This window comes from Dendrobates tinctorius, unplaced genomic scaffold (assembly GCF_039654945.1).
Source record: "Dendrobates tinctorius isolate UK_male_01 unplaced genomic scaffold, ASM3965494v1 ptg000120l, whole genome shotgun sequence".
In the NCBI taxonomy this organism is placed as follows: domain Eukaryota; kingdom Metazoa; phylum Chordata; class Amphibia; order Anura; family Dendrobatidae; genus Dendrobates; species Dendrobates tinctorius.
Genome location: NW_027361788.1, coordinates 44,967,600 through 44,984,251, shown reverse-complemented (window position 1 = coordinate 44,984,251; position 16,652 = coordinate 44,967,600). Strand labels below are relative to the sequence as shown.

The following is a 16,652-nucleotide window of genomic DNA, read 5'->3' as shown; positions in this document are numbered from 1 at the left end:
GGCAGCTTGTTCCACTCATTGTTCACTCTAACTGTCAAAAAGTTTTTTCTAATATCTAATCTGTGTCTTTTCCCATTCAGTTTCATCCCATTGCTTCTAGTCTTTCCTTGTGCAAATGAGAATAAAGTTGATCCTTCTACAATGTGACAGCCCTTTAGATATTTGTAGACAGCTATTAAGTCTCCTCTCAGTCTTCTCTTTTGCAAACTAAACAATCCCAAATCCTGCAACCTTTCCTCATAAGACAGGGTTTGCAGACCGGTCACCATTCTGGTTGCTCTTTTCTGAACTTGCTCCAGTTTGTTGATGTCTTTTTTAAAATGTGGTGCCCAAAACTGGACACAATATTCCAGATGAGGTCTGACCATAGATGAGTAGAGGGAAATAATGACTTCACGTGATCTAGACTGTATGCTTCTGTTAATACATCCTAGAATTACATTTGCCTTTTTTGCTGCTGCATCGCACTGTTGACTCATATTCAGTCTGTGATCTATTAGTATACCCAAGTTTTTTTCACATGTGCTGTTGCTTAGGCCTATTCCTCCCATTTTTGTATATGCTTTTTTCATTTTTATTGCCCACATGTAGTACTTTGCATTTCTCCCTGTTAAAAACCATTCTGTTAGTTGCTGCCCACTTCTCCAGTTTATTTATATCTTTTTGAATTCTCTCTCTCTCTCTCTCTCTCTCTCTCTCTCTCTCTCTCTCTCTCTCTCTCTCTCTCTCTCTCTCTCTCTCTCTCTCTCTCTCTCTCTCTCTCTCTCTCTCTCTCTCTCTCATTAGCTATCCCTCCTAGCTTTGTCTCATAAGCAAATTTAACGACAACATCTGCAAGGAGTTTGTATGTTCTCCCCGTGTTTGCGTGGGTTTCCTCCGGGTACTCTGGTTTCCTCCCACATTCCAAAGACATACTGATAGGGAATTTAGATTGTGAGCCCCATCGGGGACAGTGAAGACAAGGTGTGCAAACTGTAAAACGTTGAGGAATATGTTAGCGCTATATAAAAATAAATATTATTGCCATACTAATTTCTTCTTCTGTGATGTACCCATTTAGGTCTTGTAGTTTCTCATCCGTCAATCTCGGGATATTCATTTTGTCAAGCCATGTGTCCCCTGCTATGTCCTGCCATCCTTCCTCTTTATATAGGTCAGTGTAAAATTTACCCAACTCCCGGTTTATGTCTTTGGGGTCCGTCAATTGCTGTCCTCTTATTCCTAATTGCCATTATAGATGTATAATCATAACTTCCCTTAGATAAATTGGCCCTTATTTTCCCTGCTTTGTCGCCATATCTATTTAGCACTATGTCCAAGTAACTTTTATATAAATGTTCTCTTTTTTCCGCCCATTCTTCAAAATTTTTTTGGGCCGCATCCAATTACTTTTATCTACGTCTAACAGGGAGTTCTCTTATTTTGTATATGCTGTCCTAATTTCGCCACTTGCCCTTTAAAAATTGGTCCTTTATTTCTTTAATCTCTGCGTGTGGGCTATGATGTTCCCCCTTAGTACCGCCTTCGCAGTTTCCCAATACAGTCTAGGATTGGATTTGTGTTCCTCATTATGAGATGAAAATTCTGTCTACCATTCTCCCATCTGTTTTACACAATCATCGTCCCTTGGCATGGATCTTGGGAAACGTCATAAATAGTCTGTCCCTTTCTGGTGTACGTCAGCCAAGTCCAGAGTAACAGGACTATGATCCTAGATCACCATGTCTTCAAGATTGGCATCCAACATTCTATGTAGTACCTTGTCTGAAATAATGAACATGTCTAATCTCGACCATGTCTTGTGCGTGTGAGAGTAGTGTGTAAATTCCCATTCCATAGGGTGCGTTGTTCTCCACGCATCTTTCAACTGCCAATTCATTATGTCTTCTAAGTACCCTTTTCTCCACGTATGTCTTTTCCCCTCACTTAGGCTCAATCCCGCTAATCTCGTCTGGTCGGTTTTAAGAATAACCCTATCTTCCAGAATTTCGCAGCCACACGGGAGTGTAGGAAGGATAGGTCTCTTTGTGTGCTTTCAGGGTTCTCGAAAGGGGCAGAAAGCATCCAAGGGCACGCTAGCAAGATGGATGAGACGCCATCACACTGTCATACAGTACTCCTCGCATGGGGCAGCTATCTCGGAGAAAATAAAGGCTCACTCAATAAGAGTGGTGGCGACCTCCTGGGCAGAAAGAGGCGGTGCCTCGATAGAACAGATATGTAGAGCCGCAATGTGGTCTTCCTTCTCTACATTATTTAGTCATTATTGGCTGGACCTAGCCTCCTCTTCAGACCTTACCTTTGGGAGAAGGGTTCTGGAAGAAGTGGTCCCTCCCTAATGTACAAATCTGTGCAATTCTCTCTGTGATGCCGTCATGGGGGAAGGAGAAAGACGTAGTTACTTACCGAATAACGGGATTTGTCAGACCCCATGACGGCACCCGTACATTCCCTCCCTTGTGAAGTTTGGTTAATGTTATATGTAGAGGTAGCCACACAGCGTCTGTTAGGCTGAGTGCAGACGGAGTTTTGAGCCCTGCGGATTTTTCCGTGCAGAATGGAAGAAAATCGCAGGTCAAATGACCTGCATTTTTCCTGCGGATTTCTTCCATTTTTCATGCGTTTTTTTGTGCGGTTTTCCATTGCGGTCTTCCCCCTGCGGATTTGGTAACAGGGGAGATAGAAAACCGCACAAAAGAAGTAACATGCTGCGGATTTTGTACCGCAGGAAAACCGCGCGGAAAAATCCGCAGCGTCTGCACAGCGTTTTTTTTTTTTTTTTTTTTTTTCATTCATTTTAAAGGTACTGTACATCACAATGCGGATATGCAATGTTTCTGCGCGGTAAAATCCCTGTTTAAAGAGGTGCAGTGACCAAAAAAAACCTGCAATTTCGTTTTTTCTTTTTTTTTTTTTTTTTTTTTTTTCACCTCAGCGTTTACCATTTGGGTTATTTAATTTTGTATTTTGATTAAACTTTTACAGATGTTCCAATACTAATTATCCTTTTTATTTTTTTTAATTAAAAGTAGAAAAGAGGGTGATTAAAAAAACTAAAATCCTTTTATTTATTTTTTTTTGTTGGTCTTTTTAGGGGTGCACTGCTATATCTGCACATCCTATAACCTCACCTCTGCCCCCATCGTTGTCCATCGTCACCATGATTGGGGGAGTAACTATAGTGGGTATAGGGTTAATAGTTTCACCTAGGCACTAGAGCCTAGAAGGTCCAAAAAGGTCCCTTTACCTATACTGATAAAATCTTGTGATAGTTCATGATCATGGAGGGGATGACCACCACAAATAGATGGATCTTTTGTCTGCAGTTAGAATGGAAAGTTTTGGAGAATTTGTAAGCAAATACAAATTTTGATTATAAGATACTTTCTTCTACAATTATAGCTGTCCCAGGGCTCTGAATTGCTGTGATTTTTGGGCATGGATGCGGGGTGCTTCCTGTTGTGTGATGTTTTCATTTCCATCCTCACTATCCCTTTCATCTCTGTACATCTCTCCCTCCTCCCCACAGCTCAGGATACGGGTGACGCCAGCAAAAGCTTTTTAACACCATCCACAATTTAATGATGTGAGAGAAGTAGAAAGGGTGTGAAGACGAACACAGTGAGCGCGGAGCAATGAGGTAATGAGCCTGGATCCATCCATATCACTGATAAAACCTGCAGGGGTGAGTACATCGACTACACTGCACAGCAGACAGGATGACCATCAGGTGACACTATGAATGATTGTACCACGACGTGTAGTGACTGGAGGGGACAGGCCACATGTGTGGTGCCCGGAGGGGACGGGCCTGGTGCGTAGTGACTGGAAGAGACGGACCTGGTGCGTTGTGACCGGAGGGGACGGACCATGTTCATAGTGACCGGAGGGGACGGACCATGTTCATAGTGACCGGAGGGGCCGGGCCATGTGTGTAGGGAACGGAGGGAGCTGGCCGTGTGTTTGTGTAGGGAACGGAGGGAGCTGGCCATGTGTTTGTGTAGGGAACGGAGGGGGCGGGCTGTTTGTGGGCAGGGAACGGAGGGAGCTGGCCGTGTGTTTGTGGGCAGGGAACGGAGGGGGCGGGCCGTTTGTGGGCAGGGAACGGAGGGGGCGGGCCGTTTGTGGGCAGGGAACGGAGGGGGCGGGCCATTTGTGTAATGACCGGAGGTGACAGGCTGCGTGTATGTAGTGACTTTAATTTCCTTATTTTATCAGGTATTACAAGATGAGTGACTTGGCCTCCAGCAGCGCTGAAACATTAGGGAGAACATCGGAGTGTCTTCCTACTGCAAAAAAATCTGCAAAAATCCATTTTCGGGAAGTGATTGATAACCACGGTGCTGTGCTAGGTGATCAGCGGTATATGATTAATATCCGAGTCCCTCATAGTACAATTATACTACATCCCTTACAACCTCTACGTCTGAATATTCCCATAGGGCTAATCAGGTTTTTCGCTGTTTGGATTCACTGACAGTAAGCAGAGATCCTAGAACACACATGCTTTGTTTGTCCAGTTTTATCCCACTGTCCATTACTTTTCCTAGGAGACCTCCAGGCAGTAACGCAGCCTCCTCATCAGCAGGTTTTCAGAAGCGCAGATGTCACCGGCAAGAAGCAGAAATCCTCCCGGAGAAGCAGCAAAACGAGCAACGTGCAGGGACCTGTGCTCTCCGCCAACCACATAGAGGAGGCTGCAGGGGATGGTGAGTGTTGTGATCTGCTGAACATGTGGAAATAGGTAAAACAAATAGCAACTACAGTAAAATTCATATTTCTGTAGCCACTAAGTGTCACGAGTTCTGTCTCTCAGAGCGGAGTTTTATGCACAGAACACTTTCTTGTGACACCGTTGGCTACATGAAGTGACCACTGGCATATATACTTAGGTGGGATCAAAATCCCCCCCTGCCCAATTCAAATCAGGTTCATTAGCAAAATGTGCAAACTTTCTGCTGTTTGTTCTTGTTTCACTGGTTTATTGCAATGTAAAAAGCTGAACTAATATAACAAGTGGTTTTGCCAAATTCACCACAAAATGCCACATTTACTGACTCCACAGTCTTAGGGTTATTCACTTCTTCATGACCAACACTTTAGTATTTATATAGTAGATCTCCTCTGACTGTTATAACCTGCTGTAGATGCGATAAGTAGCCAGATACCATCTTCTGGCAGAGTGCCTGACAAATCTTACTACTACTTTTCTACCAAAGATTTTTTATGGGGTTTAGGTTAGGCGACTATGACGGCCGCTCCAGAATCTTCCTGGATTTCTTCTAAAACCAAACCTTGGCATACTGGTGAGGTGCTGAGATTAGTGTCTTATTTGGAGGTCCAATGATGCCAAAGCTACAGTTTTCCTGAAGAACTGACAATTTCATAATACATTAAATTCATCTTGCCCTCCACACTTTGCAGGTTTCCAGTGCCAGAGGAGGCAAAGCAGCCTCTGAACATCACTGAGCCACCACCATGCTTCACTGTAAGAATCAGAGTCAATGCCATGCTTCACTGTAGACATCACTGAGCCACCACCATGCTTCACTGTAACCATAACCAAGCTACCACCATGCTTCACGGTAGTCACCACAAAGCCCCCTGCCATGCTTCACTGTAGGCATTACCCAGCTACCACTGTTTCACTGTAGACATTACTGAGCCACCACCATGCTTCACTGTAGACATTACTGAGCCACCACCATGCTTCACTATAGACATTACCAAGCCACCACCATGTTTCACTGAAGACATTGCTGATCCACCAGCATGTTTCACTGTAGACATTACTGATCCACCATCATTCTTCACTGTAGACCTTACTGATCCACCATCATACTTCACTGTAGACCTTACAGATCCACCACTATGCTTCACTCTAGACATTACTGATCCACCACTATGCTTCACTGTAGACATTACCTATCACCACCATGCTTCACTGTAGACATTTCTGAGCCACCACCATGCTTCACATGGACATTACTGATCTACCACCATGCATCACTGTAGACATTGCCAAGCCACCACTATTCTTCACTGTAGACGTTACTGATCCACCACTATTCTTCACTGTAGACATTACTGAGCCACCACCATGCTTCACTGTAGACATTACTGAGCCACCACCATGCTTCACTGTAGACATTACTGAGCCACCACCATGCTTCACTGTAGACATTTCCAATCTACCACTATGTTTCACTGTAGACATTACTGAGCCACCACCATGTTTCACTATAGCCACTACCGAGCCCTCGTCATGTTTCACTGTAGTCAGTAAAAGTGGCTTTTTGTGTTGAATATGGAGAAATCATTATCTTAGTTTTTCAGCTTTTACATTGTTCTTGTTTCATTTTTTTTTTTTTTTTTTTTTTTTTTTTAGAAATAGCAGAAAGTTTGCCCATTTTGCTAAGTAACCTGATATCCATAATTTTTTTTCCAGCTGTGTATCTCATGATGGTGGCCGTCATAGCACAGCGAACTTGCTGCACATTCTCTTTAATGATGCACTGACAGTGGTGTCTGGTTTATGAGATCTGTTCGGAGAAAAATGATAAATTAATTGGATCTTGTTACATGTCAGCAATAATCTGTATACACGACCAGTGACAAGGCGCCAGCTTCAGAGGAGCATGGATAGGGCATTATCAGACATAAACAGCTGCCCTGACCAAAGTGAAGCACCCACACCCGAACCCCTGGCATCTTGGAAATTACAGAAATCCCTTATTTTCTTAAAATTTAGTTTATTCATTGGTAGAAATCAATTCCCTGCCGATTCCACATGTAATAAGATTATTCTGACTTGGGTACAGATGCATAAACAAGTGAATTACATGTAAAAGAAAAAAAAAAGTGCAGCTGCAATTTCTATTACCATCTGGGGAAAAATCACCAGCATTTTGGGATTAGATTATCACAGACTTTTGCAAAATTGGTGATTGCATCAATATGTGATAATGCTCCACCTACATTTACTCATCAGTGAATTCAGATTACAGCATTGGGTGCTAATAGCCATCAGAGAGAATCCCTAAATAAGTGTCCGCTATAAGCAGTTCTTATAAACAGTACCAACCACAGAGGGTACCTACAAACACTGCCAGCCCTAGAGAGCTTCTATAAACAATGTCAGTCATAGAGTTCCTTAGAAAAGTGTCAGCCATAAGGAGTCACTATAAATAGGGTCAGTCATAAATCCCTAAACAGTGCCACTCATAAGTCCCTCTAAACGGTGTCAGGCGTAGAGAGTCCCTCTAAACGGTGTCAGGCGTAGAGAGTCCCTCTAAACGGTGTCAGGCGTAGAGAGTCCCTCTAAACGGTGTCAGGCGTAGAGAGTCCCTCTAAACGGTGTCAGGCGTAGAGAGTCCCTCTAAACGGTGTCAGGCGTAGAGAGTCCCTCTAAACGGTGTCAGGCGTAGAGAGTCCCTCTAAACGGTGTCAGGCGTAGAGAGTCCCTCTAAACGGTGCTCTTCATGAACTGTCCTTATACGTATAGGTTATGGTAGAGCTTTTTCACTACAGCATCAGACATGTAGTGTCCACACAGTGTCACCTATAGTGTCCTGTTATCAGTATCAGTCAGAGTGCTGCCATAAATGAACAACGCAGTGCCCCATATACAGTGCCAGGCAGAGAGTATTCCCATAATTGTGGCAGTGTACAAATATTGAACTGGTTGAATTAATGGTAGATTGAATCATGTTTGGGCCTCAGCCTGAAGGATGTCTCACCAATTTTGTCCTTTCCTCACAGTGTCGGACCTCACGGCCTCTCTACTCCTTGCATGTCTCTTCTGCCATTTCTCAGACTGTCTGGTCCTCATCCCGAGCACCTGTAGCACAGGTGTGCGCTGTCTCTGCTCTCATAGCTGTCTCCCGGACCTGTATGACCTCTGCTGCTGCCCCTCTTGCTGCTGCACTAACACCTGCTGCGAGTTTTTGGATCTGTGTCGGCATACGGCTGAGTGTCTGGAGCTGGCCATGGAAATCTCCGCGCTGTGCTACCACTGACTAACCCAGGTCATTGTCATCCTGACAGCTGTCATTATAGTATCCGGCATAGTGCCGAACATGTGCCTTGTCTGGTACTACAGCCCAGCCCAAGAGCTATAGAAATCAGATGCCGGGCCACGTCTGTAAAGGCCACTCCACAGGCATCCAGGTAGCTGAGATATGAGATGTTGTACCAGGGTTCTCATACTGAGCACATATAGACAGTTGTTTTTTTTTTTTGTTTTTTTTTTGCTGCTGACAGCCTCTTGTTATACAATGACATGTAAAAGTCTGGGCACCCCTGGTCAAAATGACTGTTATTGTGAACAGTTAAGCAAGCTAAAGATGAAATTATCTCTAAAAGGCCTAAGTTAGAGGACACATTTCCTTTGTATTTTAGGAAAAAAACATATATTGTCATTTTTTTACATTTTAAAAATTACAAAAAGGAAAATGGGCTGATGCAAAAATTTGGGCACCCTGGGATATTTGTGTGCTCAGATAACTTTGACCAAGGTTTCAGACCTTAATTAGTCTGTTATGGTTATGGATTGTTCACTATCATCCTTAGGAAAGAAGAAAAAAAGAGGAAGAAAACTGACCAAAAAAGTAGTTTTATTAACAAATAGTAACAAGGGAAACAACACAATGATAAAAGCCATCTGTAGAAACACATATAGAATACAGGGACGCACACCCAGATTGTAAAATAGTACTAAAAAGGAGTGCCAAAGAATTATACAAATGGTATTACCAAACCAATACAAACTAAATGTGAGGAAAAATATGAATAAAGTGCCAATGCAATGTATTAATATATGATACAAAAGATCCAGATAAAAACTTGACTTATAATATATTCAAAAATATATACATAGAGCAGTGCTCATAGCAATGGACCAGTGTATGGTAATTCATCAATTGAGGTAATTCATCAGTTGAGGTAATTGCCGTATATGAAAAAAATCACAATGATATATGCATATATAAAAACGTGCTCATAATATACGGATCAGTGTATAATGGATCAGTGTATAGTGATTCCCAGTGAAATAAGTCATAATAGGGGCAGAAAAACTTGCATAATTGGCAGAGCTCCTGAGTTCAAATGGCGTCCACCCTGACGCGCGTTTTGACTTGCGCCTTCGTCAAGTTTTTATCTGGATCGTTTGTATTATATAGTAATACATTGTATATTGCATTGGCACTTTATTCATATTTTTCCTCACATTTAGTTTGTATTGATTTGGCAATACCATTTGTATGATTCTTTGGCACTCCTTTTTAGTACTATTTTACAATCTGGGTGTGCGTCCCTGTATTCTATGTGTTTTTACAGATGGATTTTCATTGTGTTTCCCTTGTTACTGACTATTTGTTAATAAAACTTATTTTTTGGGCACTTTTTTGGTTGGTTTTCTTCCTCTTTTCTTCTTTTTTGGCTACTTTACCGACTGAACCTCCATCCTCCATAGTCCGGTCTGTTGTGTCATATTACTTTGAAATATTGAATATATACTAAATAATATATTATTATACATTGACACCTTTATAGACCTATTGTGTCCCTTGCTATCTGTTCTCACATCCTTAGGGAAAGGCAAGGTGATGCAAATTTCCCAGCTCTATAAAAACTGAGCCTCCGCTAACCTTGTGCCAAAAAGCAGCAGCCATGGGTTCTTCTAATCATCTACCTAGCACTATGAAAATGGTGGAGGCTCACAAAGTAGGAGAATGCTATAAGAAGATGGCAAAGCGTTTTCAAGTTGCCCGTTCCTCAGTTCAAAATGTAATTAAGAAATGGCAGTTACCAGTAACAGTGGAGGTCACGATAAGGTCTGGAAGACCAAGCAAAATTTCTGTAAAAGCTGCTCGTAGGATTGCTAGAGACGCGAATCAGAACCCCCTACTTGACTGCAAAAGACCTTTAGAAAGATTTAGCAGACTCTGGAGTTGCGGTACATTGTTCTACTGTTCAGAGACGCCTGTACAAATATGGTCTTCATGGAAGAGGCATCAGAAGAAAACCTTTCCTGCGTCCTCATCATAGAATTCAGCATCTAAACAACACTGATGCATTTTACAAACAAGTCCTGTGGACCAATGAGGTACATAAAATAGAGCCCTTTAGCCACAATGATCAAAGGTATGTGTGTAGAAAAAGAGTACAAAATTCAGGAAAAGAACATCTTGCTAACCATTAAGCTTTCTGGTGAATCAATCATGCTTTGGGCTGTGTTGCAGCCAATGGCATGGGGAACATTTCATGGGTAGAGGGAAGAATGGATTCATTGAAATTTCAACAAATTCTTGATGCAAACATAACACCATCTGTAAAAAAAAAAAAAAAAAAAAGCTGAAGGTCAAAAGAGGATAGATTCTACAAATGGATAATGACCCTAAACACATGTCAAAATCCATAATAGACAACCTCAAAAGACGCAGTCTGAAGGTTTTACAATGGCCCTCACAGTCCCATGATCTGAAGATAATTGAAAATCTGTGACTATACCTCAAAATAGCAGAGGATGCAAGACAACCCAGGAATCTCACAGAACTGGAGGAATTTTCCAAGGAAGAATGGATGAAAATCCGTTAAACAAGAATTGAAAGACTCTTGTCTGGTTACAAAAAGCATTTACAAGCTGTGATACTTGCAAATGTGGGTGCTACTAGGTACTAACCATGCAGGGTGCCCAAACTTTTCCATCGGCACATTTTCCTTTTTGTAATTTTTAAAATGTAAAAAAATGACTTTTTTTTTTTTTTTTTTTTTTTTAGTAATTAGAAAAGAAATGTCATCTTTAACTTTAGCTTTCAGCTTGCTTAACTATTCACAATAACAGTAATTTTTACCAGTGGTGCCCAAACTTTTACATGCCACTATACCTGCTCTCCTCTGTCTAACAACCATGTAGACAGGTGCCTGCTATCTCCCTTTGACCTCTGTGTCTCTCTCCCTCTAGACAGGTATACCTGCTGTCTCCTTCCTGACCTCTGTCTCTCTCCCTGTAGACAGGTGTGCCCGCTATCTCCCTCCTAACCTTGTGTTTCTCTCTCCCTGTAGACACGTGTGCCCGCTGTATCCTTCCTGACCTCTGTCTCCCTGTAGACAGGTGTACCTGCTGTCTCCTTCCTGACCTCTTTCTCTTCCTGTAGACAGGTGTGCCTGCTGTCTCCCTCCTGACCTCTGTCTCTCTCCCTGTAGACAGGTGTGCCTGCTGTCTCCTTCCTGACCTCTGTCTCTCTCCCTGTAGACAGGTGTGCCTGCTGTCTCCCTCCTGACCACTGTCTCTCTCCCTGTAGACAGGTGTGCCTGCTGTCTCCTTCCTGACCTCTGTCTCCCTGTAGACAGGTGTACCTGCTGTCTCCTTCCTGACCTCTTTCTCTTCCTGTAGACAGGTGTGCCCGCTGTCTCCCTCCTGACCTTGTTTTCTCTCTCCCTGTAGACACATGTGCCCGCTGTCTCCTTCCTGACCTGTCTCTTTCCCTGTAGACAGATGTGCCTGCTGTCTCCTTCCTGACCACTGTCTCTCTCCCTGTAGACAGGTGTGCCTGCTGTCTCCTTCCTGACCTCTGTCTCTCTCCCTGTAGACAGGTGTGCCCGCTGTCTCCCTCCTAACCTTGTGTTTCTCTCTCCCTGTAGACACGTGTGCTTGCTGTATCCTTCCTGACCTCTGTCTCCCTGTAGACAGGTGTACCTGCTGTCTCCTTCCTGACCTCTTTCTCTTCCTGTAGACAGGTGTGCCTGCTGTCTCCTTCCTGACCTCTGTCTCTCTCCCTGTAGACAGGTGTGCCTGCTGTCTCCTTCCTGACCTCTGTCTCTCTCCCTGTAGACAGGTGTGCCTGCTGTCTCCCTCCTGACTTTCTTTCTCTCTCCCTGTAGACAGGTGTGCCCGCTATCTCCCTCCTAACCTTGTGTTTCTCTCTCCCTGTAGACACGTGTGCTTGCTGTATCCTTCCTGACCTCTGTCTCCCTGTAGACAGGTGTACCTGCTGTCTCCTTCCTGACCTCTTTCTCTTCCTGTAGACAGGTGTGCCTGCTGTCTCCTTCCTGACCTCTGTCTCTCTCCCTGTAGACAGGTGTGCCTGCTGTCTCCTTCCTGACCTCTGTCTCTCTCCCTGTAGACAGGTGTGCCTGCTCTCTCCCTCCTAACCTTGTGTTTCTCTCTCCCTGTAGACACGTGTGCTTGCTGTATCCTTCCTGACCTCTGTCTCCCTGTAGACAGGTGTACCTGCTGTCTCCTTCCTGACCTCTTTGTCTTCCTGTAGACAGGTGTGCCCGCTGTCTCCCTCCTGACCTTGTTTTCTCTCTCCCTGTAGACACATGTGCCCGCTGTCTCCTTCCTGACCTGTCTCTTTCCCTGTAGACAGATGTGCCTGCTGTCTCCTTCCTGACCACTGTCTCTCTCCCTGTAGACAGGTGTGCCTGCTGTCTCCTTCCTGACCACTGTCTCTCTCCCTGTAGACAGGTGTGCCTGCTGTCTCCTTCCTGACCACTGTCTCTCTCCCTGTAGACAGGTGTGCCTGCTGTCTCCCTCCTGACTTTCTTTCTCTCTCCCTGTAGACAGGTGTGCCCGCTGTCTCCCTCCTAACCTTGTGTTTCTCTCTCCCTGTAGACACGTGTGCTTGCTGTATCCTTCCTGACCTCTGTCTCCCTGTAGACAGGTGTACCTGCTGTCTCCTTCCTGACCTCTTTCTCTTCCTGTAGACAAGTGTGCCCGCTGTCTCCCTCCTGACCTTGTTTTCTCTCTCCCTGTAGACACATGTGCCCGCTGTCTCCTTCCTGACCACTGTCTCTCTCCCTGTAGACAGGTGTGCCTGCTGTCTCCCTCCTGACTTTCTTTCTCTCTCCCTGTAGACAGGTGTGCCCGCTGTCTCCCTCCTGACCTTGTTTCTCTCTCCCTGTAGACACGTGTGCCCGCTGTCTCCCTCCTGACCACTGTCTCTCTCCCTGTAGACACATGTGCCCGCTGTCTCCTTCCTGACCTCTGTCTTTCCCTGTAGACAGGTGTGCCTGCTGTCTCCTTCCTGACCTCTGTCTCTCTCCCTGTAGACAGGTGTGCCTGCTGTCTCCTTCCTGACCTCTGTCTCTCTCCCTGTAGACAGTTGTGCTTGCTGTCTCCTTCCTGACCACTGTCTCTCTCCCTGTAGACAGGTGTGTCCGCTGTCTCCCTCCTGACCATGTTTCTCTCCCTGTAGACAGGTGTGCCCGCTGTCTCCTGGCTGTCCTGTTTTGCGAGGTCTCCATCCTCTGCTCTACAGTCCTCGGATGTTTAAGCTGCGGGCTCTGCAGTGATGGTGCCCTGTGTGGGTCATTGTGCCCCAGTGGACTAATGTGTGCCCGGTTGTGGCCTTGTGAGCCTGGTTGTGCCGTACTGGACGAGGGCTGCCGCTCATCAGACTGCCTGGACATCTGCCTGGAGTGTTGTTCCCTCTGCTTCCCGTCCTGAATGAAGAATCTCTATCTCCACTAATTCTCAGTTGTAGTAACGCCGGGGAGCAGGCTGGTTAGAGAATCATACCGTGCCTCATGCTTGTACCCACATGTCAATAAAACTGTTATGACTCCTATGTATATTAGCACTTGTCATATCTCCTTTATCCACCAGGGGGCAGCACTGCAGGGTATCCTTAGAAACTGCATACTAAGAATCATAACTCACGACAAGCGTAACTATACGAGTCACAGTTGTAACCAGACAGCATAGTCCATCGGATCATAGGTGCTACTCCACCTGACAGGAGTAAATTTATAGGTAAGATTATTAGATAATGTTATCTACCCATAGATCCAGTTATGACCCGTCACCAGAGAGCGAGCCATGGTGGGAAAGAATGTGACCGTGCTGGTTACTGTTCAGTGGGGAACCTGGCAGTATCTGCTCATGGGAACCCATAAAAATGTTTGCTATGAAGCCCCTATACCTTCTACTTATGTCCTTGGTTCAGAAATGTCACGTTAGTAAGTGAGAATCGTGCCACCAATGAAATTCTGTCTTTATGCAGCCACCACTAGGGGGAGCTCCCTGTATACAGAGATACATGATAAGATCGTGACTGCAGCCACCACTAGGGGGAGCTCCCTGTACGCAGAGATATGTGATGAGATTCTGTCTGCAGCCACCACTAGGGGGAGCTCCCTGTATACAGAGATATATGATAAGATCCTGTCTGCAGCCACCACTAGGGGGAGCTCCCTGTACGCAGAGATACATAATAATCTTTATTTTTATATAGCGCTAACAAATTCCGCAGCGCTTTACAGTTTGCACACATTATCATCACTGTCCCGATGGGGCTCACAATCTAAATTCCCTATTAGTATGTCTTTAGAATGTGGGAGGAAACCGGAGTACCCTGAGGAAACCCACGCAAACACGGGGAGAACATACAAACTCCTTGCAGATGTTGTCCTTGGTGGGATTCGAACCCAGGACAACATCTGCTAGCCACTGTGCCACCCAGATACATAAGATTCTGTCTGCAGCCACCACTAGTGGGAGCTCCCTGTATACAGAGATATATGATAAGGTTCTGTCTGCAGCCACCACTAGGGGGAGCTCCCTACATACATATACATTGTGATCTTAATAACAAAACACTGCAGCAGATTCCCTCCTACTGGTGGAATTATGTATTTCCAGTGATGTAGCTGTAAACCACATCTATAAAGACACTAAGAATCAGCACAGACATTAATGGACCATTTCTATGATTACCGGACACATCTGCTAAACAGTTTATAGTGGTTGATTTCTTGTGTTGCATGCTCCGTCCCTGTGCACAGTGGGGGTTGTAGTGTTATTCCACTGACCATCAGATCAATATTTCCTGTTACATCAATGGAAAATAATTATTTCCCATACAGAATTGTAATGACTTGGGTGGAGACAAGCAAATCTCTGTATATTAGGAAGAGGTGACAGATCTGATCTCTGTATATTAGGAGGAAGTGACAGGTCTGATCTCTGTATATTAGGAGGAAGTGACAGGTCTGATCTCTGTATATTAGGAGGAGGTGACAGGTCTGATCTCTGTATATTAGGAGGAGGTGACAGGTCTGATCTCTGTATATTAGGAGGAGGTGACAGGACTGATATCTGTATATTAGGAGGAAGTGACAGGACTGATCTCTGTATATTAGGAGGAGGTGACAGATCTGATCTCTGTATATTAGGAGGTGACAGGACTGATCTCTGTATATTAGGAGGAGGTGACGAGTCTGATCTCTGTATATTAGGAGGAGGTGACGAGTCTGATCTCTGTATATTAGGAGGAGGTGACAGGACTGATATTGGAATATTAGGAGGAGGTGAAAGGTCTGATCTCTGTATATTGGGAGGAGGTGACAGGACTGATATCTGAATATTAGGAGGAGGTGACAGGACTGATCTCTATATTAGGGGTAGGTGACAGGACTGATCTCTGTATATTAGGAGGAGGTGACAGGTCTGATCTCTGTATATTAGGAGGAGGTAAAGGTCTGATCTCTGTATATTAGGAAGAGGTGACAGGTCTGATCTCTGTATATTAGGAGGAGGTGACAGATCTGATCTCTGTATATTAGGAGGAGGTGACTGGTGTGACCTCTGTATATTAGAAGGAGGTGACAGGACTGATCTCTGTATATTAGGAGGAGGTGACAGGTCTGATCTCTGTATATTAGGAAGAGGTGACAGGTCTGATCTCTGTATATTAGGAAGAGGTGACAGGTCTGATCTCTGTATATTAGGAGGAGGTGACAGATCTGATCTCTGTATATTAGGAGGAGGTGACTGGTGTGACCTCTGTATATTAGAAGGAGGTGACAGGACTGATCTCTGTATATTAGAAGGAGGTGACAGGTCTGATCTCTGTATATTAGGAGGAGGTGACAGATCTGATCTCTGTATATTAGGAGGTGACAGGACTGATCTCTGTATATTAGGAGGAGGTGACGAGTCTGATCTCTGTATATGAGGAGGAGGTGACGAGTCTGATCTCTGTATATTAGGAGGAGGTGACAGGACTGATATTGGAATATTAGGAGGAGGTGAAAGGTCTGATCTCTGTATATTGGGAGGAGGTGACAGGACTGATATCTGAATATTAGGAGGAGGTGACAGGACTGATCTCTATATTAGGGATAGGTGACAGGACTGATCTCTGTATATTAGGAGGAGGTGACTGGTGTGATCTCTGTATATTAGGGGGAGGTGACAGGACTGATCTCTGTATATTAGGAGGAGGTGAGAGGACTGATATCTGTATATTTATTTAAATCAAAATTGGCAATTATAAACTGTGCAAGAACAAAATGCCTACATGGCATATCAATTATTAAAATAATATAAAAATATCCCTGAGAGCGGTCAAATCATTTGAATCAATATTTAAATATTTTCTAAATATATAATGTATATATACAATTCATATCCTCATACCGCAATTATATATTAATAGAACATATATTAGTGAGCACATATATATTTGAAGTGATATTGTAAATATTTTGAATAAATATACCGCAAAATATCACACAAAAGAGTGATTACAACCACCAATAAACTGCACAATCTTCATATAAATGGTAATACAATGTGTAAATACTATTTAATATATTAAAAGTGCCATAATATTCGTATTCACAAGTAACTGTGTAACTGTGAA

The 16,652-nt window shown here is 44.0% G+C and overlaps 1 protein-coding gene across 8 annotated transcripts in view; it reads left to right on the top strand.

The window, feature by feature from the left end:
- LOC141046717 (myoD family inhibitor domain-containing protein-like) overlaps positions 1–13,578 on the top strand; it is a 38,831-nt gene extending 25,253 nt beyond the window's left edge. Inside the window, exons 2-7 of one of the 8 annotated variants that reach the window (XM_073541335.1) lie at positions 1,061–1,153; positions 3,530–3,640; positions 4,219–4,352; positions 4,551–4,709; positions 7,762–8,027; positions 13,203–13,337. In XM_073541335.1, coding sequence (XP_073397436.1) covers positions 3,636–3,640; positions 4,219–4,352; positions 4,551–4,709; positions 7,762–8,018 — 555 coding nt within the window. In that variant the 5' untranslated portion in view covers positions 1,061–1,153; positions 3,530–3,635 and the 3' untranslated portion in view covers positions 8,019–8,027; positions 13,203–13,337. Of the gene's footprint in view, positions 1–1,060; positions 1,154–2,940; positions 3,686–4,218; positions 4,353–4,550; positions 4,710–7,761; positions 8,028–11,015; positions 11,031–11,398; positions 12,497–13,202 lie in introns of those variants that run through there. The other 7 variants (XR_012219636.1, XM_073541336.1, XM_073541337.1 and 4 more) reach the window with 7 other exon arrangements.
- Positions 13,579–16,652: the final 3,074 nt, after the last annotated feature.